The sequence below is a fragment of the Giraffa tippelskirchi genome, chromosome 9, assembly GCF_054371585.1.
Source record: "Giraffa tippelskirchi isolate mGirTip1 chromosome 9, T2T-mGirTip1v1.2.pri, whole genome shotgun sequence".
NCBI lineage: Eukaryota > Metazoa > Chordata > Mammalia > Artiodactyla > Giraffidae > Giraffa > Giraffa tippelskirchi.
The window spans coordinates 1,156,951-1,184,049 of NC_137283.1; the positions used below are offsets into that span (position 1 = coordinate 1,156,951).

General features: G+C 45.6%; 1 protein-coding gene and 1 long non-coding RNA gene across 4 annotated transcripts; one reads left to right on the forward strand and one right to left on the reverse strand.

The window, feature by feature from the left end:
• Positions 1-683: 683 nt before the first annotated feature.
• On the forward strand, positions 684-26,748 carry URGCP (upregulator of cell proliferation). Of its 3 annotated transcripts, none has more exons than XM_081529443.1 (5): positions 684-923; positions 14,962-15,032; positions 20,041-20,067; positions 20,312-20,350; positions 23,462-26,748. In XM_081529443.1, exons 1-5 carry the CDS (start codon positions 910-912, stop codon positions 26,053-26,055), a joined length of 2,745 nt encoding a protein of 914 aa, XP_081385569.1. In that variant the 5' UTR covers positions 684-909; the 3' UTR covers positions 26,056-26,748. The 3 variants fall into 3 exon arrangements, with proteins under 3 accessions (XP_081385569.1, XP_081385570.1, XP_081385571.1); XM_081529445.1 differs by having other exon boundaries at positions 856-923; positions 20,041-20,091; XM_081529444.1 differs by lacking the exon at positions 20,312-20,350 and having other exon boundaries at positions 20,041-20,091.
• Positions 14,915-24,399, reverse strand: LOC145521213 (uncharacterized). Its single transcript, XR_014065232.1, has 5 exons — positions 24,045-24,399; positions 23,798-23,850; positions 23,515-23,689; positions 16,969-17,044; positions 14,915-15,127 (listed from the first exon to the last, which is right to left on the reverse strand). It is a non-coding gene; the product is annotated as an uncharacterized LOC145521213 (long non-coding RNA).
• Positions 26,749-27,099: the final 351 nt, after the last annotated feature.

Genomic DNA, 27,099 nt, shown 5'->3' on the forward strand with positions numbered 1-27,099 from the left:
TAAAAATAATGAAATAATATTTAATATAACACAGAGGTGTGAACAACGATGATTTTCATTGTCCAGAGCTTTTTACTAAGTGTTCTTACTTACAAGAGCTCATTTACCTCTGAAAACTCATTTTGCTGAGACAGAAACTGAGGTTCCAGTACCCATCATTGATGCTGTGAAACCCACTGCAGGAATTCCAGACCCATTACTATGGAGAAATAGTATTATGTAAACAATAATAAAAAGTGCCCCCCAGTCCTGAAGCCTTCACAATGTGATTTTACACATCTTTTGCAATGGATAACTGACTCTGAGGCCAACTTTCGTGCAACAGAGTACACCAAGGAAGAAACAGCTAAGTTACTGTTTTGCTTAATAACAACACCACATCCTCACACCCCAGCGCTAAAGAAAAGGATTTTCTTAAGGAAATCAAACTCAAATCTGGGAGGTGCTGACTTCACCTGGGTCCTGCAGCTGTTGAGTGGCCCCAGGGCAGGTTCTCCTGCCGGCTTGGCACCGAAGGCGTCTTCCAGCGGCTGCCGGCCTCTAGGCAGCCGCGCACCTGGGCAGGTGGGAGGACCGGGCCTGCGGGGCGCGCCCCGCCTCGTCCGCGGTGCCACCCTCGCCGTCAGCGCGCGCTGCCCGCCGCCCCCACCCCGGGCCGCTCGGAGCGGGCCGCACCCCCCCGCGAGGCCCGCCGCCCTCGACGCTCCGAGCCGCTGCCCGGCTTCAGCGCCGCCCGGCCGCCGGCGCGCTCGCACGCGCCTCCGGCGGAGCCGGGCCCTCCCCGCCGTCCCCGCCGTCCCCGCCGTCCCCGCCGCCCGCTGGCGGAGTCGGGCCGGCGAGAGGCCCCTCCCCGGCGGAGCGGCTCGGCGCGGAGGAAGCTCGGGCGGCGGCGGAGGCCTCGTCGCGCTCATGGCGGCGTCCGGGTGAGTGCAGCGCCCGCGGCCACGCCGCCGCGGGCTGCGCGGGGGGCACCCCGGCCCCGGCCCCGGCCCCGGCCCCGCGGCCCTCTGCTGCCGAGGCGGGCGCGGGCGGCCGCGGCGGGCGCGGGCGGGGGGCGCGGGCTGGGGCTCCGGGCGCGGGGGGCGGGCGCGGGGCCGGGGCGCGGGGCGGGGTGGGGGCCAGGGCTGGGAGCGCGGCGCGGCCACTGCCACCCGCCGCGGGCGCCCGGGGCCTGGCGCCACCGCGCCCGGAGCTCCGCGGGCGTCTGCCGCCCTGCCTTCCGCGGCTGCCTTCTCTGGGCTCGCGTCGCAGTCAGGGCGCAGCCTGAACGTCCCCGAACGCCCGGAGTAAGGGCAGGGTCAGACCTCGACCTGGCCGGCTCGAGGCCTCCTTCTTGGTCTGGGCCGCGGGCCTGGTTGCAGGGGCTGCCGCGATTCCGACATCACCTCCATTCTCCCGTCTTGGTGTTAAAATGTTCTTTTAGGAAGTGATGGGGACACACAGAGTTTGTAATTAAAAAAAAAAAAATTATTGCAAAGTAAAACCTCAGCAATTCATTCTGATCATGAAAGCTAAGATGGACAGAATTAATCAAACAGCTGTGCTTAACAGAGGAGGAAAATGAGTCTGAAGGTCATTGCTTGAGTTGTTACCAGAATTCATTTGACTATTGTCCACTGTTGAGAGTGTCATAGACCTACTGGCTGTGATAGCAGTTCAAGTTCTACATCCTTTCGCATCTCAAAGGCCTTTTACCGGTTCGTGGTGTGGGGGTGGGTTGCTGCGAGGTAGAAATGATGGATATTAGGACCCTTCCCGGTGATGGGAGTTCACGCATGCCGTGGCTTAGTGAACTGACTCAGTGCAGTGGGTCTTAATGGAGCAAGCTGGATTTGACTCCAGCCAAGCCATGGGCATTTTCCATCTACCTGCTATCTTTCTAGGTTTGGGGAGGAGCAGTCAGAAGTACCCAGTACTTTGAGATTGTAAATATAATAAACAGTGATTCCTCAGAAGGCCAGGTTGATTCACCCAGACGTTCAAGGTCCCACTGTGTTGCTGGCCCTCTTGTCAGGAATGGGTCAGGCAGGGCAGACTGGAAGCAGCAAGGGCTGGCTGAGCCTGTGTGGGGCTTCCATGAGGCCTTTTAACAAGTGATGGTGCATTTGCTGTCCACTACTTTGTAGTCATGGGTCAGAGGTGGACTTAATGCTGGGCTAGCATGCCTTTCTGTGAGCCAGTAGTCCCCAAACTGTGTCCCTGTAGTAGATAATGTAAGTGCAGATTTGATATTTGCAGTTGGAAGTATTTTTGACTGATCTCCTAAGTCTGCAGTTGGTACTTATTTCTTAGAGGTACCCATTTGAAAACTGAGGTCACATTTTTAGTATACTTTATTTTCATTTCATGGAAAGAACTCTGTACTTACTATGGTTTGGTATGTACAAATTTGGGAACAGTCCGCATCTCCAGATGGCTGCAGGTTTTGCTGATAGACCAGTGTCTAGCCAGGGAGACCTGGTTTCCTAAGATCCTTTGGCCTTTCCAAGTCAGTCTACTAGATGAGGTGCTGCAGGAATAAGTCCAGAGATTCAGGGCAGGGATGGGAGGGGAGCCATGATTTCTGCTGGGCTGTTTATGGAAGAGCCTCCAAATCTAGTGTTCTTTTCTGAGTGACAATTTCCGTAAGAGAGTTGGTAAGGAAAGAAGAAATTCTGACAGTTTTTGAGGACCTTACCAATGTGCTAGGCATTATACAAAAGAAGATGGCAAAATGAAGTCATGAAAGGGAAAAGATATATTTGCGATGACTCACAGCTCAGTGTGTTTGGAGCTCCATAGAGACAAGGCCAGAGGTGGAGGCAGGGTCAACCTGCAGGACCTAGCCTCCTTTTGTGGGTTTACTGCCCACTGTTCATGGAAGGATGTTTGTCGTACAGCTCTTGGGCAGTCCATGTGGCAGCAGTTGGAGGTGGCAGAGGGGACAGGAGAGCTGGAGCTCACCAGGCTGCTGCTGTCTCCCTCTGCTGCAGGCCTCCACTCCTTGCAGCCTGCATCTCCTCTTGCCTCTGCCTGTTCCTTTGCTGTTGGGGGTTCTTTGGCTTCTACAGTCGATCTCTGTTAATTCCTGCATAGCACATGTTCTTTGCATGATTGCATCCATTTCTGCAGCTTTAAATGTCCAAATCAAAGGTTCTTAACCTGGGGTACATAACTTAGGGGTGGGCTTCCAAGGTCCTGCATTCCTTGAAATTGTGTAAAGTATTTGGATATACTTGAATTTGTATAAAATACTAATAAAGAATTAGTATTCTTTATTATATAAAGAAATTGTACAAAGTGTGTATTTTCCTGGGACCAAAGTCTGTGGCCTTCATCATCTGCAGCCCGTCTTGAAGGGGCTCCTACCCAGAGTACCTTTACAACCATCCATCCATACCCATCTAGAGGGATAGCAAACCTAGTTAACTGTATAATATATACACACACACACACACACACACACACACACACACACACACACACACACACACACACATATATTACATTGTTAATGGTAGATAATTTGAAAAACAAAAGTATAAAATTTAAAAACAAAACAAATATAAAACAAAATAAAAATCAAGTGTAGTGTGAGTTTCTATAGGCCACCAGTTTAAACATTTTGGTATTTTTTAAACTAGGCCATTATTTTATCAGAGAGACATGCTCACCCCCACCATCTTAGTTAGGCAGGTATCCTGACAGACATTTTCTATTGCATTTACATGTTATATCCTCCCCCCAGTTTTTAATTTATTATTTTACACATAACATTTGCCGTCTTAAACATTTGCTCTCTCTTTTACATAAGTGGTCTCATACTGTTCTGCAGCTTGCTTTATCCACCCAGCAGTATGCTTTGAAATGCTTTCCATGTGAAAACAAAGAACAGATCTACCTAAAATTTGACATTTAGATAATATTCTGTTAGGCTTATGTTATCTAGTTAAGAATGCTTTCAGTTTTCTTTGTAAGATCATGTTGTACAATTGGTGTCTCCCTATGGACATGCACAAGTGTTTTTCTAAAATAGATACAATGAATTGTGGTCAGAGGACCTGTGTGTTTTTTAGCTGATGCTACCAAATATCCTTATAAATGATTGTACCGCATTCCCCTTCCACCACCACATTGTAAGGGTCCTCTACACCTTCCAACATGTGATGGCATCAAACCTTAAAAGTTTTGCCTGTCTGATGGAATTATTGAATCAAGAAATAGTAAGCTAATGGCATCTTCATTCACCCTGTCTTCAAAATAGAAACTTCATCCCTGACTCCTTATATCCCCTTGGTGCTTAGTCGCTCAGGAGTGTCTTAACTCTTTGCGACCCCATGGACTGTAGCCCACCAGGCTCCTCTGTCCATGAGGATTCTCCAGGCAAAAATACTGGAGTGGGTTGCCATCCCCTCCTCCAGGGGATCTTATCAACCTAGGGATCATACCCAGGTCTCCCACATTGCAGGTGGATTCTTTACCATCTGAGCCACCAGGAAAGCTGTTGGAAATAGTCCTAATTTCTTTGATCTGATTGATAACATTGAACTCTGAGCACCCATAATAACCCATAAGTAAACTCATACCTTCAGGTTTTTGTTTCAGAAAATGTGGTCATTGTAACACTGAAGTAGTCTCTACACAGGGCCTGGAGTGATGATGAGATCTGTCCTGGACTGAAAGTAGGGGAAGCAGGGAGAGCCACCGAACACCTCACCTGCCCTCCTGGCCACTCCCCCAGGATTCACCTCCCTTGGCAGCTGAAAGCAACTCCCATTAACATCGATTGGACATTTAAAAGTACCCCAGACTTGACTGCAACCTTTTGTCTTTCCTGTCCAGGAAGATTCTCTCCGACACCAACATTTTGTGGGAAAGAAAAGGATCCCGGGCTTCCCCTCCTGGGAAGGGCTCAGCTTTCCCACCGAAGCCGGTTCTGGTTCAAATGGACCACAAGAGCTTCAAGCTCTTCACCATGGGTGGAGTATGGGTCTTCTGGCCAGGCCAGGGGGAGGAAGGAAAGGGCCCACAGGTCACACCATAGGGATGAGATGCCGAGGACTCATGTGAGATATATATCTGCTCCTGGGTGAAGTCCAAAAGAGCCCTGAGCCTCTGCTCAGGAGCTGCTGTGGCTTCCAAAGAAGGCATGCATGGGGCTTTGGCGGCAGGATGCAGACTTCGCTCTTCCTCCGTAGATCTGGGGTTGCCCAGTGAACCAGCAGCCACCCCAGCGGGTCCCCACTGGAGAAAACTAGAGAGCTGGGAGGGTTGTTATAGCTGAAGCATCCCTGGCTCTGCAGGAGCAGCTCACCAGACCCCACGTGTGTGCTCATGGGCGTCAGCTGCGCCAGGGCTTCGTCAGATGGAGTGCCGCGTGGTGACTTCTCTCTCGGCTGAAAGGATGGTCTCTTACCCGTAACCGTGAGTGCAGGAGTTTTCCAGCCCAAGAGAATGTTCTTTTGAGTTTAGATCCTGGCTGCTTCTAAGGAGTGTGTTGTTAGGCCCTCTTTAAGTGCTTTTGTATCTATTATGTTATTTAATCTTCATAGCAACCCTATAGTAAGTACTATTATTACCTGTATTGTAAGGATAAGGAAATTGAGGCCCAGCTAAGCAGTTTAAGTTAAAACTTGATGCCTAACAGCCCCATTGTAGATAACTGGTTTAAATTTATTTACTGAGGGACAACAGAAATGTTCGATTCAGTATTTTGTTCTGATCACAAAGCACGTGCAGCATCTCTGGCATGCTCGGAATGAAAGTGAAGTGAGGGTGTGTTCACGTGGTTTGTTGGAGCAAGAAGCTGTTTTAGCAGAGTGGTTATACCCTCAATTTTGCTTGTATGAAATATGGCTGAATGTAGAATAACTTAGACACAGCTCTGTCTTTTAAAGAAGAATTCCCTCTAGGAGGTTTTACATTCTTAGTGACACGACCTGCATGTCAGGAAGGCCTTTTTTCTGTTGTAGTTCAGACGTGGTCCTGTCTTAGATTCTCTGCATTGTAAATTTTTATAAAACTGTTAGTTGTCTTAATAACAATGCACATGGTACAAATTTCAAAATGAACATAAATGAACACTCACGCACCTTGCTTCCCGCTCCTGTTTGAGAAGCTGGCATCCTCGTTAGAGAAGCATCTCCCTTGGAGGCAGGGCATATTGCGGATTCCAGTCCTCCTTGTTCTGTTTTAAACCCAGAATGCCTTCTGGAGATATCTTTGTTACTTTGCTTCTGTTTAGCTTCTTGGCTCTTTCTCATGGATTTGTGGATCTTTGTACATTGAGAAAACTAACTTTCATCCTTTGTGTTACACATATTTTCCACTGTCTGGCCTTTTGACTTTATGAAGCCTTCCCTACCCTGAGATTTTTTTTTTAAGTCTTAAATATTTATTTCAGTGCATTTTTGTTTCATTTTCTAATTTAACTCTTTGAACTAGTTTTCATTTGGTGAAAGGAGTAGTAATAATTTACCTTTATTTTTTCCAAGTTGTTATAATTGAATAATCACCAGATACGTGGAGCTACCTGGATCAGGGACAAACTTCCCACCTGTATATGGGCCTACTCTGGGCTCCTCTTTTACTGAACTCTTTGTCTATCTGTGAACCAGTACTACAGCCTTACTTGATTGTGGCTTATACTATGTTCTACTGTCTGGCAGGTTTTGTCCTCCTTCATTACTGTTCTTTTTCAGAATTTTCCTGATTATTATTGTACAGATACTCCTGAATAGAGTCAGCTTATCTGTTTTTGAACCTAAATTCAATTTAGGGAGAATTGACCTTAAAATTATGGTAAGCCTTTCTTTCTTCAAAAAGGATATGGCTTTTCATTTGTTCAAGTCTTTTATATTCTTTAGTATTTAGAAATTCTTTTCATATAGAGGTTGCACATTTTTATGTATATTTAATTTTTTTTTTCTTTTTGATACTCTACATGGGAGTCTTCCTTTCACATTGTTAAACTTGTTTGTATATAGGAAGGCAGTTGGGTTATTACAATTTTTTTCTATGTCCCCAGCTTACCGAGTTCTCTCATTGCTCACGGCAATTTTTCAGTTGATGTCTTCTGTTTTCTTTCTGTTATCATGGATAAATAACAAGTTGATTCTTCCTTTGCTGGGGGCAGACTGTGTGTCTTTTGGGTCCAGGGTAGAATGCTGCTTTCCCTAAGGGCCCCCAGCCCCTGTGCTGCTCAGCATCGCCAAGGAGGTTGTTTGTGGGTCCTGGGCCAGAACATGAGCATTGGCTGGCTCCCGGGCCCCTCCAGCCAGGCTCATCTGCAACCTTCCCATTGAGACAGTAGCAGCTCTATTGAGTCTTAACGTTTGAGGTTTACCAGACTCTTTCTCACATGCTCTCCAGTCCTTCACAGGAAGTTCAGAGCCCAACGCTGTGTTGTAGCCTCTGGTGCTGCCCCCCAGATCTGATCTTCATCATCTCTTGTCTGTTCTCCACATAAAACAGGCATATTGGCTTGCACTCAGACCGCCCTCCAGAGTAAGAGCCGGGCTCTTTTCTATGGCCTAGCAAGTTTAGTCTTACCTGACCTCTTCTCTGCCTGCCTCCTACTCACTCCATACCAGGTGCCCCATTTTCCCACTGAACACTGGGCGCCTTCTGGCCTGTGTGGTGCCCGGAACACTCTCCTCATGGAGCCAGCCGTATGCGCTCACTCGCCAAGCTTGCACTTGATGTCCCCTTCTCCACGAGGCCCACCTTGACCTAATTGCAGCAGTCTGTGCCACCCGTTCACCACATGTCTGGTACCCTGAGCCTAGCCTACACTTTCTTTCTTTCTTCCACAGCCTTTGAACACCTCCCAGTGTATCTTCTATTTAAACTTTCAAAAATAGTTTATTGTCAGTTTCCACTACCTCCTTGAATGTAAGCTAAGAGCAGAGGTATTTATGTCCTTCACAGATATATCCTGAACTCCTAGAAAAGTTCCTAGCAGTAAATAAATACGTGGATAAATGCAAGAGAACACTGCCTTATATAAACTTGCTTCACGTATGTAAATCTCTCTGAATCCTTATAGCAACCTCATTAGGTGTGCAGCGCAGAGATGGCCAGCTTTGTTTTAAAGATTAACATACATGTATTCTCTAGGGTTTGTATAATGAGTGTTCTTAGTATCTCTCCAACCCAACCCTAGTAGAAGCTCCTGGAGGATTGGGGCAGCATGTTAGAGCTATTTCCTTGTGTATGGTGATCCTACATGGCATGAACCTGGGACGAAGACCTGTTGCTCACTACACCAGTTCTCTCCTTGGGACACTCTTAGGCTGGGCTGTTGCAGTGATTATTGCCCTAGGGCCCTGCTGGAGAGGCGTCGGCAGCAGCCAGGACACATTTGCCTGACACATGAGAGGTATGCTCTTTCTCAGAGCGCTGCCTCTGCTGTCCTCAGGAAATTCTGGGTGTGTAAAAGCAGGACAGCAGTGGGCTCCTCTGCCGTGATCCTTGCCCAGTCCAGTGTGTTTCAGGGACTAAACTGCCAGGCTGCAGAGTGCTTGTGCATTGCCTGTTTTTCAATACCTTGTTCTCGTGTGCTGTGTGCTGGAACTTTCTCACGTATGTTTTCTCAGCCAGTCCTCACAGCTGCACAGTGAATTTTATACTTTTCGGTGTCTGGTCGCCTTGCAAAGGTGGGATGGCCGCTGGTCTGGGCTGAACACTGTGGATCGGTTGTGTCCCCTCTGAAACATCTGCTGAAGTCCTAACCCTAGTACTTGTGAATGTGATCATGTTTGAAAATAGGCTCTCTGCAGACAAATGTGACTGGCTAATTTGAGGTTGCACTGAGTTGGGGTGGGCCCTAATCCAGTGACTGGTGCTCTTAGAGGAAGCAGAGGAGAGACACAGACCCACACAGGGGAGAACCCACGTCAAGACAGAGGCAGAAGCTCGTTCAGTTGTCAAGAGCCATGTGTGTGTGGTCTTGGTTTGGGAGCGATGCTGTAACAAAGTACCACTAACTGGGAGGTGTAAAGAAAACAGAATCTTTTCTCACAGTTCTGGATGTCTGAAACTCAGGTGTCAGCAGGGTTGGTTCCTTCTGGAGGCTCTGTCTGACCCAAGCGTCTCTCCTACCCTTTGGTGGCTGCTGGCAGTCCTCGGTGTTCCTTGGATTGTAGACACATCACTCCAATCTCCACTTCTGTCATCAAATGGTTTTTTCCCGGCGTATTCAAATTTTCCTCTTGTAAGGATACCAGTTCATTGCGTTAGGGGCTCACCTTACTCCAGTATGACATTGTCTTAATTTAACTAATTAGATCGGCTAAGACTCTATTTCCAAATAAGGTCACATTCATAGTAGGGAGTTAGGATCCGAACATTGGTATGGGAGACACAGTTCAACCCACAAGAGGGTTTCAAAAGTTATTACTAATTTAGTGACGCTTTCTGGGTAGAGCAGCTGGCCTCAGGTTAGGTTTTGTTTTGGGGGCTCTAATGGACTGAGGGTCCCCAGCCAGTACCAAAGGAGGGAGACCTCAGACTCTCTTATCTGCTGGCCCAGATGTTGGGCAGGGAGGAAAGTGGAAGATCTTGAAAGCTATTAGCATCAAACAGCAAAACAAAAACAAAAACAAAAAACCAGGGTCAAACTCTTTATTATCCAAAGTTATTAATAATATACTGTTAACTGCATTATGGTAAGCAACACCCCTGTATTTTGTCTCCTTCTGTTTGATTTTCTATGCTATCGTATTTTACTGGAACCACTCAGGGAAGACCCAGGTTTGTTGCTAGGAATTAGCCCTGCTCACAAGGTGTGGACAGTTTATTCTTGGCCTTCAGGGACACTGTCCAAGGAATGTTTGACTCTGTGGTGGTAGCAGGCATCTCCATTTCAGGGACGGGTCTCCTGAATCAGAATCTTCAGGTATATGTAGAAAAGTTCCTCAAGTAACTCTGTTGTGCGATGTAAAAAGAGAGAATGAAGGACAAGAAAGTGTGCCTTCTGCTGTTTCCTAGGACGGACAGCCGGTGAGGCAGAGAGCGTGGGGTTGTCAGAATCTTGACTCTGCCTGCCAGACTCGAAGGGAGCCCTGTGTATAGACCAGGATGTCTGCTTCCTAAACTTAGACTCGTTGGACACCCTTGGTCCTCGGGATGGCGTTGAGATCGCCTCTTGTCCCGGAGAGAAGTTTGTATGGGAGGCACCCCCAGAAGGGAAGTTGAGTCATGGTGCCATGGTCCCGAGGCCAGCAGCCTGGGCAGCACAGACCAGGAGCCAGTGTCTGAGCTGAGTTCCATTTATGGCGTTATGCTCTGGGGTCCTGAAAGGACCGGCATGAGTCTCAGGAGAAGACCAAAACCTAAATAACCCTTAAAGGAAGCAAAACAGGAAACATAGAATGTAGTCCTATATATTTATTAATGCAGTAAACCGCAGCATCACGGATAGGTCAAAAGTGAGAGGGAGGTTAGGGGAGAACTGGTTAATTAATATATTGAGTAATTTTTCAAAAGAGCAAAGGCATTGTCTTGGTATTTTTCTGTATTATATATTTGTCTTATTTTTGGAGTCAGAAAGAGATTTAGTACTTTTCAAACACTGCTTTGTAGAAAGCCCCCTTGCCCATGCTGGGACCAGTGGAAACACTGTTTGATTTTCCTTTCTTGGTCCGATCTACCTGTGCACAGGCAGCAGTAGGCTTGGCAAGACTTGGAATTGCAGATGGGCTGGGTTTTATAATTTTTATAATTACTAGGTGTAATTATTAGTTACCTAAAACCTATCTGAGCCTTAAAAATTAATGAGCCAAAAGGGAACCAGAAGATTCATGTTTGGGTTCTGGCTCTGCACTCCCTAGCTTGGTGATGTTGGGCACTTAGGCTGCCACAACAATCTACCACAGGTTAGGTGACTTAACATTTGTTAACATTTGTTCCTTGCAGTTCTGGAGGTTGAAAGTCCCAGATCACAGTGAAGGCAGATTCAGTTTCTCCTCAGGCGTCTCTTCCTGGCCCGTGGGCACCACTGCCTTCCTTCCCTACATGGCCTTTTTCTGCGTACCTTCAGAGAGGGAGCAAGCTCTTGGGGGTCTCCTCCTCTCATAGGACACCTGTCCCATCAGATCAGTGCCTGACCCTGGTGACTTCATTCAACAGTAATTACTCCTCTAAAGGTCATATATCAAATATAGTCTCATTGGGGGTTAGGGTTTCAGTGTAGAAATTTGGGGGAACATAATTCAGGCCGTGCAAGTATTGCAAGCAGAGTTGTAAACTAAAATGCATGGCACAAAGGTGAGATTCTGCTGCTCTTCTGTCTTGCAAGACTTGGCTCTGCTTCCAGCTGACAACACAGAGACTCAATTAGGTGTGAAGTTCTTTGGTGAGAAAAAAGAAGAGATTTATATGTATATTTTTAGAAATTAGCACAAATTCAGGGTTGTCCCTGTGATAATTACACTCCTGTTTTCTACCTCTTGCATGGAAAAGAAAGGGCTGAAGTTAAGCCTGTCCTGGGAACTTCTGATGGGTGTTCTGACGAGTGTGTCCTGAGAGCCTGTGTGCAGGGGCAGGAGGCCAGGGAACAACCTGGGTGTAACTACCTGTCCTCTGCCCTGTCCTACCTGTGTCTCAGCACAGGGCTCCATGTCACCGCCAGGACAGGCCTGCTTCTTCCCCTCTGGAAAGCTATTTTTAACCAGTCATGGTTAATTTTTTATTCTTTTTACAAAAGCAATGTATGTTCTTTTCAGAAAAATGAAGAGAAGACAACGAAAACTTCCATTTTTATCAGCAACAGGATCAGATTTAGTCAGAGAGCTGCCTAGTACTCTGCAATGATAACCTGGAGTAGGAAATGGCAACCCACTCCAGTATTCTTGCCTGAAAATTCCATGGACAGAGGAGCCTGGTGGACTGTATAGTCCGTGGGGTCGCAAAGAGCTGGACACGACTGAGCGCACACACACTGCAGTGTTAAAACGGCTAAGACAGCTGTGAACACAGTAACCACTGAGGTTACCGGAACTCTTTTCAGAGAGGGCTGAGGATGAGACCTTCAAGGAACATGCTGGAATAGTAACCAGTGGTCCTGAAATCCTTCTTTCCTCTAGGAGGATGAATTTTATTAACATAAAACATTTGTTTTGCTGATGAATTAGATGGAGCTGGATTGCCTGCCCCTAAGGGGCTGCCACAGTGGGAAACATTGGTTGGAAGGGGCAGCAGATGACAGGTTTTCCTGGGGCGGACACACATCCAGTTCTGACCCTGACCCTGACTAATAGCGTTACTTTAATAGCTCCTTTAGCTTTATTGAATCAATACGTGCCTCTTCTATTTAAAAAATAAGACAAAATAAACTGATATCATACTACCCAGAAATAACTAACACTATTAACTTTAAAGCATTGTGTTTGGAAATAACTTCTACTCAGAGATAAGTTACAAAATTAAAAAGGCACCTCATAGAGAGTCTCCTATTCTTAACGTTTTAGCTCATCTACCATTCCCATTTATCACTCGATGTGTGTGCATATGTATACACACACACATAAATACATACATATATACTTTTTTTCTTAACTAGAAGTTAAGAAAAAGTTAGAAGCTAACTTGCATACATCCTTACCCTTGATCCCTAAATTCTTCAGTACCTTATTTCCTAAGAGGAGAGATATTCTCTTACATAACCACAGTACCAGTTATCAGCATCAGTAAATGTGACATGGATAGCACCTATATTTCAATTTAGTCAGTAGATCACAAAATGTCTCCTTCTGATTTAAGATCCAGTCTAGAGGTAGTTACTACATTTTTTCCTTGTCTCTTTAGCGCCCTTAATCTGGAAAGTTCCTCAATCTTTTTCTTCTTTTGAGACATTCATTGTTGTTGTTTAGTCACTAAGTCATGTCCAACTCTGTGTGACCCTATGGACTGCAGAGGAGCCCCATTCTCCAGGCTCCTCTGTCCATGGAATTCTCTGGGCAAGAATACCGGAGTGGGTTGCCATTCCCTTCTCCAGGGGCTCTTCCCAACCCAGGGATCGAACCCGGGTCTCCTGCAGCACAGGCGGGTTCTTTACTGCTGAGCCACCAGGGAAGCCCAAGACATGCATACTTGGTGATAATATTGTTTCCCCCTGTAGCAATACATTTCATTTTGGATTTGTCCTTGTGATTACATCAGGGATCTACAGGCTCAGCCAGAGTGCTGCATAGGTGATGATGCGTATTTCTCAAGGTACCGCAGCTGGAGGCACATATAGCTAGCTATCCCCATGTTCACTGGCTTTGCTTACCCAGTCAAGTATAATTGCTAGTTTTTTCTTTTTTCCTCCTCGCGCCCAATAAGCAATCTGTGAGGAAACATTTTGAGCCTGGGCAAATATCTTGCTCCCTGTCAACACTCTCTTGCCAGAATTGGCGTTTGTTGGTGTTTCTAGCTTGAGCCATTCTTTACTAGGATGATTCTAAAAGCGATGCTGTGCTACCCGCAGCGCCCTCCACACTGGCGTTCTGTTCCACGCAGGAGCCCTCATGTCCTCCCCCCACCATTTGTTTATCTGTTTGTTATCTATATGGACTCACTGATACCTGTGGTTTTAAATTGATTACTGTATTTAATTATATTCATGCTCAAACTGGCCAACACCTGGTAGTGGGAGCCCTGTCAAGCTGGCTTCTGTGTCCTGTGACATTCCCCAGCATTTTCTTTTTTCGAGTACTTCCTAGTTTTCAGAGGGATTCCCTGGTAGCTCAGCTGGTAAAGAATTAGCCTGCAATGCAGGAGACCCCGGTTCAATTCCTGGGTCAGAAGGATCCGCTGGAGAAGGGAATGGCTACCCACTCCAGTATTCTGACCTAGAGAATTCCATGGACTGTATGGTACGTGGGGCCACAAAGAATTGGACAGGACTCAGTGACTTTCACTTTCACTTTCAGTTTTCAGAAATAAGATGCTCAGGCTCATCTTGTTCTTTTGCTGCTCCAGCCCTGGACTCTGTAATTTCTCCAAGGAGACCTGATGCCTTTTAGTGTGGTGTGATATTGGAGGGTACTTGGTATGCTCACTGGTGCTGCAGTGACTTTGTTTGGGCCTTTTCAGTGGACAGAGCTAGGGAAGGTATGCACGTGTACACAGACACACGAGCTTGCATGTAGAAATCACAAGTGCATACCAGTACCTCCAACCCCAGTGTACCGCTGCGAACTCTTTTTCTAACTTCCTCCATTCCTTATTTGTGTGCCCTTTCTTCAACAATGGAATCCTAACTTCTGACAAAATGAACACATTTAATCATTCCTATAATATACCTAGAATAGTTTATTCTTAAATAGATTGTACTTATCAAGGCTACTTAAATTAATTCAGGATCATCCCTCCCTGCCCACACTATTTAACTTTTGATGAACATCCTTCTAGATCTCCCTGTATACACCGTTAGATAAAAAGACACAGTTTTATTAAATAGTAATCACTGTCTACATACTCTTCTGTAACCTGGCTTTTCCCCCACAAATGAAAATATCATTAACATCATTCCATATCATACAACATCTTTTTTTCCACAAAATGAGATCCATAGAATATTTTTTAATGATTGTACAATAAGACTGTACCATAATTCCTATTATTGGACTTTGATTTAAAAGATGTCCAAGTTTTCACATAATAATGTAAAACAATGAAAATCTATCTTTTATCCACGTGGCATCAGCATATTTGTAACTAAATTTAATTGTTTCAGTAGGATAGAAGTGGAATTACTGGTCAAAGGATATATATGTTTTTATGTTTTTCTGGATGGCTGTTTGCTCCGTTTTTAAGTGCTGGTTTTTCTAGACACGTGTGGGCCTGGCTTCGAGATTCTAGTTTTGAGGATCTGGAGTGTGACCGGGATTTGTAGTTTTTAAAGGCTTCTTAAGAGATTTTGATGTGCATCCAATTTGATAGGTAAAAGTGGCATTTCATTAATTTAATAATAATTTTCTTCTGAAATTGTTTCAGACACCCAGATTTGGGAGAAGTAACTTCAGAAATAAAAGCTTCTGAGAGACGAACAGCTGTGGCCATTGCAGGTAAAGTTGGGCTTGGGCCCACCCTGGAGCAAATCCATTTCTTCTGTCCCATTGGGATTCTGGATTCCAGCACCATATTAGGCAGGATCATGGACCTCAAAGATAAATAAGCATAAGGTTTTTTATTTTTTATTGTTCCTTTTACAAGAAGATCCATTTAAGGGTCTTTTAAGCTTTTGTCATATATTCAAAATAGGGTTCAGTTTTAAAAAGGTGTTTACCGCAGTTTTACCAGGAACACATCACTCCAGTTTGAACACACTGTTCTTCCTGCATCCTGAGCTGTGTCGAGGGTGACCGTCTAGTTGACCATCTAGTTTCTAAACTGGGCGCACGTGAGAGTGAAAGGTGTGCTTTGTTGGGACAAGAGGAGTAGATTGGGACTGTCCTAGTGGACTGGGGCTTATGATCTTTCTGAACATGGTCCATATTAGCTGGTTTTTATTTCTCTGGGAATTTGGGGTATGGGGTGGGGCTGTAGCTGCCCATCGTGATTTCAACCAAAGTCTAGACATCTTAACTTCTTTTAATAACTTCATTTTGGATCTGAAAATAAAGTGAAAGTGTTAGTTGCTCAGTCATGTCCAATTTTTGCAACCCCGTGGACTGTAGCCTGCCAGGCTCCTCTGTCCATGGAATTCTTCAGGCAAGAATACTGGAGTGGGTTGCCATTCCCTTCTCCAGGAGATTTTCCCAATGCAGGGAAACCCCTATTTTGGATCTACCTTTCATTAGTTTGGTGCTCCTCAAAATGAATGTGTCCTATTGGATATTAATAATGTTATGCAAAAATAACCCTACAAAAATATGCAAATAAGTTTGTGTTAATCAAATTTTATTTTATCCATTCAAACAAATATTTGTTGACTATTTACCATGTGTTGGCTTTGTTGTAGGGATTGTGAATATAAGAAACAATAGTGAATGCAATAACCAAAAATCCTTGTCTTTTTGGAACTTAAGTTCTAGAAGGTAGGCACTGTGGGAGTTCATGGTCAGCTGGTCAAGACTAAGCAAAGTTGAGATCAAGCAATAATTGCTGGAAGCCCTTCAGTTTCTCAAGACCTTGAATTGCTATTCAATACATTAGCCACTAGGCACACATTTAAAATTAAATAAAATTAAAAATTCAGTTCCTCATTCACACTAGCCATATGTCAAGTGCTCAGTAGCCATACAGCTCGTGACTGCATGTTTAACAGTGTAGACATAGAACAAGGCAATCTATTGGAGGGCAGTGCTGTAGAAAATCAGGGAAGAAAATTTCAGGGTGGGCTGGGGGAAAGCAGTGACCTTACTGGCTTATTGTGAGCTGCATTGCGCTATTTAGTTTTTTACAACAGCCTCATAAGATGGTCATTATCAGTCCTCTGTTTCATTTGAGGAAACTGAGGCTCAGAGACGTCCTGGCCCTTCAGAATTCTCTTTTTCCAGTGAATAAGGCTTTTGTAATTATTAAAAGAAATTTCTTCCTGAGGCATGTGAATTCCTCTTAAGCATATTTTTAAGAACTAAAGCAAGCTTTTCAACCTATAAGATTAAAAAGAAAAGTTGTATTGAAGTATAATATACATATGGAAAAGTGCCCATATTGTAAGCACATAGCTTGATAAAGTTTCACAAAGACTGACCTATGTTAGCCAGCATCCAGGAGAAGAAGCTAAATAAAAACATTACCTAAGAAGTCCACCTTCTAATCACTTCCTACCCTGCCTTTGCCAGACATAACCACTCTCCAGACTTCTAAAAGCATAGATTAGTTTTGCCTGGTTTGTGCTTTATATAATTATCCTATAGAATATATTTGCTTTTGCTTTATCTCAAGTCTGAGGACTCGAATTACTTCATAACTCTTTCTTTAAAAAAATTATTTAAATCATTGACGAGAATTCTGGAAGATGGCACAGCAGGATGTGCCAGGAATACCTCTGCTCACCTGGACAGCAGTTGCGCTGGCAGAATCTGTCTGATGTAATTACTCTGGGACTCTGCAGTCTGATGGAGGCTTCCAACTTCCAGGGGAAGAATTATAGGGTAAACTACAGTTAATTTTGGTCAGTTTCAGCTCTTGACACAGTAGCAGCTGCCCATCTCCACCCACAGCCAAGTGGCAGGCAATTGTGCACGTGGTCTTGGAGTAACTTGACACAGCTTATGGGACCCAGGGTGGGCAAAAAAACTCCATCCTCTAAGTATCAGGTATCTGTGCTCTACTTGCTGACTGCTGTTTCTGGTCACAGAACTAAAGGCAAAGAGGGGGGCAGCAATTGTCAGAACGCCAAACGTTGTTGCAAGCCCCTCCCCCTCCAGCTGAAGGGCCTTACAGGGGGAATCAAAAGATCAACACCTTCCCATCTATCATTATTTGCTTATTTCTATGTTGTAAGCTACACATTAAAGAGTAGAACATTCAAAAACAACTGCATATATGGGAAAAATTAGAAAATAACTGTGCATTCCCAGGAAAATGCTCAAAAAATATCAGAGAAGACTTTAAGTTTACATCTTAAGCTGAATCTCAGCACAGCAACAGCCAACAGCAATCAAAAACAAACAATCAAAAAATAACAGTAGCAAACCCTGAGTAAGGGGAAATAATGTGATTTCCATAGTTACCACATTATTAGATTCAAAGGTGTTCAACAAAAACATCACCAAACATAGAAAGAAACAGGAATATGTGGTCCATTCAAAGGGAAAAATATATCAACAAAACCTGTCCCTCAAAAGACTTTGTGGCAGATATATTAGACAGACTTTAAAACAACAATCCTAAAGATGCTAGAAGAACTAAAAGAGGATATGGAGAAAGTCAAGAGAATGGTGAGTAAACAAAAGGTGAATATCAATAAAGAAATAGAAAACCTAAAAATAAGCCAAAACAAATTCTAGAGCTGAAGAGTACAACAACTGAAATGAAAAATTCCCTAGCAGGATTCAAAGGCAGACTTGGCAGGCAGAAGAATGAATTAGTGAACTTGAAGATAGGACAGTGGAAATTATCAAGGCTGAGCAACAGAAAGAGAAGCGACTGAAGAAAAGCAGACAGAGCCTGTCAGACACCATCAAAAGGACCAAGACGCTCACTGTAGGAGACCCAGAAGGAGAAGAGAAAGAAGCAGAGAGAATAGCTGAAGAAATAATGGCTGAAAACTTCCTGGATCTAAAGAAAGACGTGTATGTAATCATCCAAAAAGCTCAGTGAACTCCAGGTAAAATGAATTCAGAGAGACCTACACCAAGACACATAATACAAAGAAAAAGAAGAAATCTTGAAAGCAGCAAGTGATAAGTCACTACAAGTGATTTTCAAAGAGATAATCTGCAGATTTCTCATTAGAAACTTTGGAGGCCAGAAGATACAGTCAAAGTGCTTAAAAAAACTGTCAACCAGGATTCCTATATCCAGCAAAACTGTGCTTCAGAAATGAGAAATCAAGAAATTCCCAGATGAACAAAAGCTGAGGGAGTTTGTGACCACTAGTTATCCCTGGAAGAAGTGCTTAAGGGAGTGCTGCAAAGAGAAAGGACAATAGACAGTAGCCTTGTGCTGTATGAGAAATAAAGATCTCAGTAAGGTAGATACGTGGGCAATTATATAGCTAGTATTATTGTAACAGTTGTTTGTAACTGCACTTCTTGTTTTCTATGTGATGTAAGAGACCAATATATTTAAATTAAAAATTAATGTAATAGCTAGCATTACTGTAACATTGATTTGTAATTCCAAATCTTGTTCTCTGTGTAATTTAGGAGACTAATGCATTTGAAGAGTTATTAGTTTATGTTTAGGGGCACACATTATATAAAGATGTAATTTTGTCATATCAAAAAACAAAAGGGGTTTTTGGTTTTACAGCGTGTAAATTATTAGAGTATATGTTGTTGACATTAAATTAGTATAAATTCAAATTAGAATGTTATAACCTTAGGAGACTAAATGTAATCCCCATGGCAACTACAAAGGAAATTGTTATAGAATATACACAAAAGGGAATCAAGAAGGAATTTAAACATTTCACTACCGAAAAATAAATAGATTCCAGCTCAAGATGGTGGAGTAGAAGGATGTGTGTGTATCTCCTCCCATACAACCATCAACTGGAGGATGCTGGAAACCACCAAAAAAAGATGCCGCACGTCCAAAGACAAACAAGAAGCTACAGTGAGACAGTAAGAGGGGCACGAAGAGAAAGAGAAAGGACCCGGGGAAATATTTGAAGAGATACTAGCTGAAAACGTCCCAAACAACCAAGTCCAGGAAGCAGAGAGTCCCAGGAAGGATAAACCCGAGGAGGAACACACCAAGACACAGAGTATTCAAACTGACAAAAATTAAAGGCAAGACAGAATATTAAAGCAACAGGAAAAACAACAAATAACATACAGGGAACTCCCATCAGGCTACCAGCTGATTTCTCAACAGAAACTCTGAGCCAGAAGGGAACGGCATGATTTATTTAAACCGATGAAAGGGAAGAACCTACAACCAAGAATACTTACTCTACCCAGCAAGACTCTCCTTCAGATTTGATGGAGAAATCAAAAGCTTTTCAGACAAGCAAAAATTAATAGAATTCAGCAGCACGAAACCAGCTTTACAACAAATGGTAAAGGCACTTCTCTAGGCAGGAAACACAAGAGTAGGAAAAGACCGACAGAAAATAAACCCAAAACAATTAAGAAAACAGTGATAGGAGTATACATATCTATAATTACCTTAAATGTAAAGAGATTAAATGCACCAACCAAAAGACACAGCCTGGCAGGGGGGATGAAAACATCCTCTAGGATGGACTGGTAATCCTAGAGCAAATCATTGTCTTGTGTGTATGGTTATTACTGCTTTGTGTCATATTTGGGGTTGTAAGCAAATGAAATTTACATAGGAAAAACTGAAACCAATAATAGAACTCAAAATAAACATTGTGTCTTCACTTGAATTTTCTGGTAGAAAGGTCCTAACTTGCTGATGAAACTAAATGTGTATATATGTTTTTTTTTCCAGATTTGGAATGGAGAGAAATGGAAGGAGGTGACTGCGAGTTTCATTATGGAGGTAGAAATTACAGGATTTGGCAACAGATTGGATTAGGGAAAGAGATAAGGAATGAGCAAAGTGAAAAAAATAACTGGGATTTTAGATTTTGAACAATTGGGAGAAGTTACTACCTTAGTAGGAAAGAATGGGGGTTCTGAGTTTAGCCTAAATTAATTTGTGTCAATTCAAATTAATTGATTGATTTGATTGATACTTCATCTTCCTTTGCTTTTTTTAGAGGGTCCAAATGAAGCTCAGGATAGTGACTTTCCAATAGGTATGTTTCTTCTCTCTGATCTGTCTTATTGATGGAAAACATCATCTGGGCTGGTAGTTTCAACCCCTGACTGCATCAGAATCACTGCTAGTCCATTAATCCTTTATGTGCCATTAATAAAAGTGCCAGAAAAACAACCCCTGGGGAGCTGTTACCATAGAGAGTAACCTAATGAATTTGCATATTTGGATGTAAAGCTCAAAAATCCTATTTTTAACAAGTTCCCAAAGTGATTCTAAAGCATATCCCAGTTTGGGAGTCATTCATCTGATCCAGTGGTTTCATTTACAGATCTGCCACGGGTCATGGACTGGGCATGGGTGTACACATTAATAGGTTTGTTTGCTCTGGCTTTCTGTCACACTTAGCTACCATGCTACTTAAAAAAGTTATTCTCTGTCTGGATAAGAAAAACAATGTCCTTGGTTTCATTTAGGCAACAATCAGAAACCTAAGTTACTTATATGATGGATTTCTACTAAGGTGTTTCTCCCCATGTGGTTCTTTTGTTTCTGCCACAAGTTTGCCAGCTCTTGACTCTCTGGGATGGTAGCATGGCCAGTTAGCCCATGTAGAGGGTTGAGCTTCTGAAGAGAGACATTAGGCAGCAAGTGGATCCCTACAGAGGAATGCGTGCTTTGATCCTGCTCTTCACCCAGGCATGGTCCTGATCCCATCATATAACTTACTGGGAAACAAGAAGAGGGCTAATCGCCTGCACGTCCTCCTGTGGTTTCTGTCAGCACCTAAGGTAGCATCATAGGCACAGCTTCCTCTTTTGAGAAAAGAATGGAGAGAATCCTAGAGCTCAGCAGGATTTGTGTTTATTTCTTTTGTTAATATATTTAACATTTAAAGTTTTCTAATTATATGCAGTGCTATCAAAGTGCTGCATTCAATGTGTCAGCAAATTTGGAAAACCCAGCAATCGCCGTAGGACTGGAAAGGTCAATGCTCATCCCAGTCGCCAAGAAGGCAACGCTAGGGACAGTCAGGCCACTGGGCAGCTGCACTCATGTCTCCTGCTAGTAAGGCTATGTTCAGAATCTCGCTGGACTTCAGCATCACATGAACGGAGAGCTTCCAGATGTCCAAGCTGCGTTTAGAAAAGGCAGGAACCAGAGGTCAAATTGCCAACATTCACTGGATCATAGAGAAAGCACGGAAATTTCCAGAAAAACATCTACCTTTGTTTCATTGACTGTGCTAAAGCCTTTGACTGTGTGGATCACAATAAACTGTGGAAAACTCTGAAAGAGATGGGAATACCAGACCATCTGACCTGTCTCCTGAGAAACCTGTATGTGTCAAGAAGCAACAGTTAGAACCAGACATGGAACAACTGACTGGTTCAGGATTGAGAAAGAAGTATGACAAGGCTGTTTATTGTCACCTGGTTTATTTAACTTACACACAGGGCACATCATGTGAACTGCCGGGCTGGATGAAGTACAAGCTGGAACCGAGATTGCCGGGAGAGACATGAACAACCTCAGATGTGCAGATGACACCATGCTAATGGCAGAAAGTGAAGAGGAACTAAAGAGCCTCTTGATGAGGGTGAAGGGGGAGAGTGACAATTGGCTTAAAACTCAGTGTTAAAAAAACTAAGATCATGGCATCTGGCCCCATCACTTCTTGGAATATAGCAGGGGAAAAGGTGGAAGCAGTGACAGATTTCCTCTCCTTGGACTCTAAAATCACCGCGGATGGTGACTGCAGCCATGAAATCAGAAGACAACTGCTTCTTGGCAGGAAAGCTGTGACAAACCCAGACAGTGTGTTAAAAAGCAAAAACATCACTTTGCCGACAAAGGTGTGTATAGTCAAGGCCATGGTCTTTCCAGTAGTCATGTACGGTTGTGAAAGCTGGACCATAAAGAAGGCAGAACACCAAAGAATTGATGCTTTTGAACTGTGGTGCTGGAGAAGACTCTTGAGAGTCCCTTGGACTCTCAAGCAAAGAAATCAAACCAGTCAATCTTATAGGAAATCAACCATGAATACTCATTGGAAGGACTGATGCTGAAGCTGAAGCTCTAGTACTTGGGCCACCTGATGCAAACAGCCAACTCATTGGAAAAGACCCTGATTCTGAGAAAGATTAAGGGCAGGAAGAGAAGAGAGTGACAGAGGATGAGATGGTTGTATGACATCATTGATGCAATGGATATGAACTGGGGGAAACTCCAGGAGATGGTGAGGGACGTGGAAGCCTGGTGTGCTGCAGTCCATGGGGTCGCGAAGAGTCGGACACGACTTGGCGACTGAACAAATTATATGCAGTAAAGTATATGCAGTGAAAATTGGTAAGATGCTGTGGCGAAGAACAGGGATGGTGGAGGAAACCTTTGCAGGTGGCATTACTGTTCTGAGCATCTAGTGCTTGTACGAATTCATACTGTTGGATGTTATGCCTGAAAATCTGAACAAATAAGTACAGACTTATGATCTCAACCAAATATTTTAATACAGTGAATATTCAGAACCATACTATTGGCTTCAGGTTTGGAAACATGTTATTTAACAGTGATTCCTATTCCTCTGTGCCCAGCAGTAACTCCCTGTGTCCTTTACAAAATTTCCAGCTTGTTTGCAGACAGAAAAGAACATCAACCAGAAAACCACAGTGAATCAGTGATTGTGTCCACGGTAGAAAATTCCTGATAACAGTGCAAGGGAATCCACGGCTGGGCCAGAAGCACAGGAGCATCTTGAAGGGAGGGGGTTGTGGCCAGAGAGTGAGGCCCGTGTTCCACATCTAAAGGGCATAGCTGCTCACTCTAGCTAATTAAATTTGGGCTTGGCATTGCTAAATCTTGGAGGCTCCAAGAGAAACAAGACATTTTTTACGTAAAATCTCCCCAATTCTTAAATGTAGCCCCTGGATGTCCCTTTCTTTTTCGTCTCTAATGTCGCATGTATCTGGCTGCACTTGGGTCTGGGGTGGGTGATGTTACCTTTGTCTTGTTCTCAGGTGGCCTAGGGTGCCTGCATTTTGCTCTGAAGGAGGCCATCTCCTACCTGCTGAGTTGGGCTCTCCCTCCCCACCTCTCACCTGGGTCCCCTGACATGCAGGGTAAGCAATTATATCTTCATTTCTCTCCACAGAGGAGAGGAGCAGACTACAAGAAATGCTGTTCCTTTTGGGACTAGAGACATACCAAACACAGAAACTCAGCCTCCAGGATGCCTTACAGATCAGCAGTGACAGCATGAAGAACTGGGCTCCTCAGACTCCCAAAGACTTGCCCTGGAATTTCCTCCGGAAGCTGCAGGCCCTCAATGCTGAAGCCAGGAATACCACCATGGTCCTGGACCTCCCCCTGGACACCAGGCCTGTGGAGAAGGAGAGCCAAATGGAAGAGGAGATCATCTACTGGGACACGGCTGAGGACATCTCGGCAGACATCTACTCCTTCTCCGAGCTGCCAACACCCGACACACCTGTGAATCCCTTGGACCTTCTCTGTGCACTTCTGCTTTCGTCTGATAGTTTCCTGCAACAAGAAATTGTGTCAAAAATGTCTCTCTGCCAGTTTGCACTCCCTCTCGTTTTGCCTGACCCAGAAAACCACTACCACACATTTCTGCTGTGGGCCATGAGGGGGACTGTGCGGACATGGGGGTCACAGCCCCCAAGGGTGGTGGGCAGCTTCAGAGAAGACAGCATGGTCCTGTCCCGAGCACCTGCCTTCGCCTTTGTGCGCATGGAGGTCAGCAGCAACTCCAAATCCCAGCTTCTCAACGACGTGCTCAGCCCCAGCCACAGGCAGCAGGACTGTTTCTGGCATCGGGATCTGAACTTGGGCACCAACCCTCGGGAGATAGCAGACGGGCTGGTAGAGATTTCCTGGTTTCTTCCCAGTGGCAGGGAGGACTTGGACATTTTCCCAGAGCCCATGGCCTTCCTAAACCTGAGAGGTGACATTGGGTCTCACTGGCTTCAGTTCAAGCTCTTGACAGAAATCTCCTCGGCCATCTTCATCTTGACTGACAACGTCAGTAAGAAGGAATACAAATTGCTGTCTTCCATGAAGGGGTCCGCCACAAAATACTACTTCATCCTGAGCCCCTACCGCGGGAAACGGAACGCGAACCTGCGGTTCCTGAACAGGCTGATCCCCGTGCTGCAGATGGACCACTCGCACGTCCTTGTGAAGGTCAGCAGCACAGACAGCGTGGGCTTCGTGCGCAGGGTCCGCGCCATCGTCGCACACGTGACCCGGTCCTCCTGCAGGAGGGTATCTGTGGAGGACATGGCGACCGCGGCCCGCAAGCTGGGGCTGAAGGTCGATGAGGACTGCGAGGCGTGTCAGCGGGCAAAGGACCGGATGGAGCGGATCACCAGGAGGATCAAGGACTTGGACGCCTACCGCAGGGACGAGCTGAGGCTACAGGGGGAACCCTGGAGAAAGGCGGCCCAGGTGGAGAAGGAGCTCTGCCAGATCCAGTGGGCCAGCGAGCCTCCTGAGAAGTACAGGGCGGAGCTGAGGCATCGGTTACTGGAACTTCGAACGCAGCAGAATGACCACGCCCCTTCCAGGGGGCTCCAGGAGTTCGTCTTGGGCATCAGCAGCCCCTCCCCGGGGGAGAAGCAGTACTTCCTGAGGTGGATGGACTGGGGACTGGCCCGGGTGGCCCAGCCAAGGCCAAGGCCACCTCCAGAGACGATTTTTACCCTGAGACCAAAGCACTGTGGGGCCGTGGACTTCAGTGAGCCGTTCTGGCCTGAGCCCCTGGGGGTGGAGCATTTCCTGCGGGAGATGGGACAGTTTTATGAGGCTGAAAGCTGCCTTGTGGAGGCAGGGAAGCTGCCAGCAGGTCAGAGGCGGTTTGCCCACTTCCCAGGCTTGGCCTTGGAGCTGCTGCTGAAGGGGCTTCCCCTGGAGCTGATCGATGGGAACACCCTGAGCACCCCCTTGCGCTGGGTCACAGGGCTCCTGAAGGAGCTACACGTCCGCCTGGAGAGGTCGTCGCGCCTGGTAGTCCTGTCAGCACTTGGCATGCCAGGCACGGGCAAGTCCACCCTTCTCAATACCATGTTTGGGCTGCGGTTTGTCACAGGAAGGGGCCGTGGTCCTCGAGGGGCCTTCATGCAGCTCATTAAGGTGGCCGAGAGCTTCAGCCAGGACCTGGGCTGTGATCACATCCTGGTAATAGACTCTGGGGGCTTGATAGCTGGAGTCCGGACCGAGGCAGGGGAGAGGTTTGAGCGGGAGGCTTCCCTGGCCACTTTGATTATGGGGCTGAGCAATGTCACTGTGGTCAGTTTAGCTGAAACGAGGAACATTCCACCAGCTATTCTGCATGCATTTCTGAGGCTGGAAAAAACAGGGCACATGCCCAACTATCAGTTTGTATACCAGAACCTTCATGATGTGTCTGCCCTTGGCTCCAAGCCAAGAGAGCGGAGGCAGCTCCTGGACCAGCCCAGTGATGTGGGCAGAGCCACAGTGCAAATGGAGAAACAGGGTGACGGGATCCAGACACTGGCTGACCTGGCCTTTTGGGACCCTGAGAAGCAGCACATTTGGCACATCCCTGGCCTATGGCATGGAGTGCCTCCCATGGCCGCTGTGAACTTGGCGTACAGTGAAGCCATTTTTGAACTGAAGAGATGCCTGCTAGAAAACATCAGGAATGGCCTGTCCAACCAAAATAAAAACATTCAGCAGCTCATTGAGCTGGTAAGACGGCTGTGAGTCATCAAAAGAAAAGTTCAGCTGCCAGAGGCCTGCTCTGGGCAACCTGTTCTGCTGGGCGTGTCCACGTGGGGCTGTGCCCAGCTTCTGAGAGGGGAGGAAAGTGAACATGGGGCTGGGTCTGGAGTTGCCTCCACAGTGTTAGGAAAGGAAGCTACCTCACCGACCAGCTCAGAGATGCTTTCAGGAGTGTAACAACCCTGGGTCAGGAGCTATCGACACAAGCAGTAAAGTGTTCTTTGTCTCTGAACTCTGAAGCTCCTGGTGGTTTGCCTTTTGTACAGCTACTCTCTGTCATTAGCCTCTGAAGCAGAGAGTGGCTCCTGACAACTGCAGCCCAAGCAGGTAGTAATCAGGATAGGGCTGGGAAGGCGCCCTGAGGAAGCAAGTAGGCCTTCCCACTAGCAAACTTCCGCCTCAGCCTGGGTGACCCGGTCCTGCCCGAAGGGAGTGCCTGCTGTGTGCACTCGATGTATGGACTGCCCCTGCCTCAGGAGAGCTCCTGCTGGTTCTGTTGCACCCACAGCACTCTGTTTACACCTCCGCCACAACACTCACCATGTGCAGTGTCTTACCTGTGCGTACGTTTGCCTCTCGCCTAGACCTGTGAGCTCCTTGAGTACATGACCAACATTTGTACCCCCAGAGCCTGACGCACTGTAGGCACTTAATAAATGTGTTGAATGAATGAAATTAGCGAATGCAAACGGGAGGTAACGGGCAGGTTCCTCTCTGTGCCTTGGTTTTTCTTTTTCTTCAAAGGGATCACAGTGTCTGTCTCAGGGGGTTGCTTACTAGAACATCTGCAATAGTGGACACCTGGGAAAGCATCTTTAAAAATGCCATCAAGTCCTGGTTCTGTAAGCAGAGATCCAGTCTTCTAGAAAACTGAACTAAATACCTTCACAGGAACTCTGTGACGGTGGTGATAGCTCCATCACTACCCATTTTAGGAAAGGAGGCCTGGAGCAGTTCAGCAGCTCGTCCTGCCCACAAAGCTGCATCGGTGGTGAGGAGCTGATGAGGAAGCGGGTGCCCCCTGCC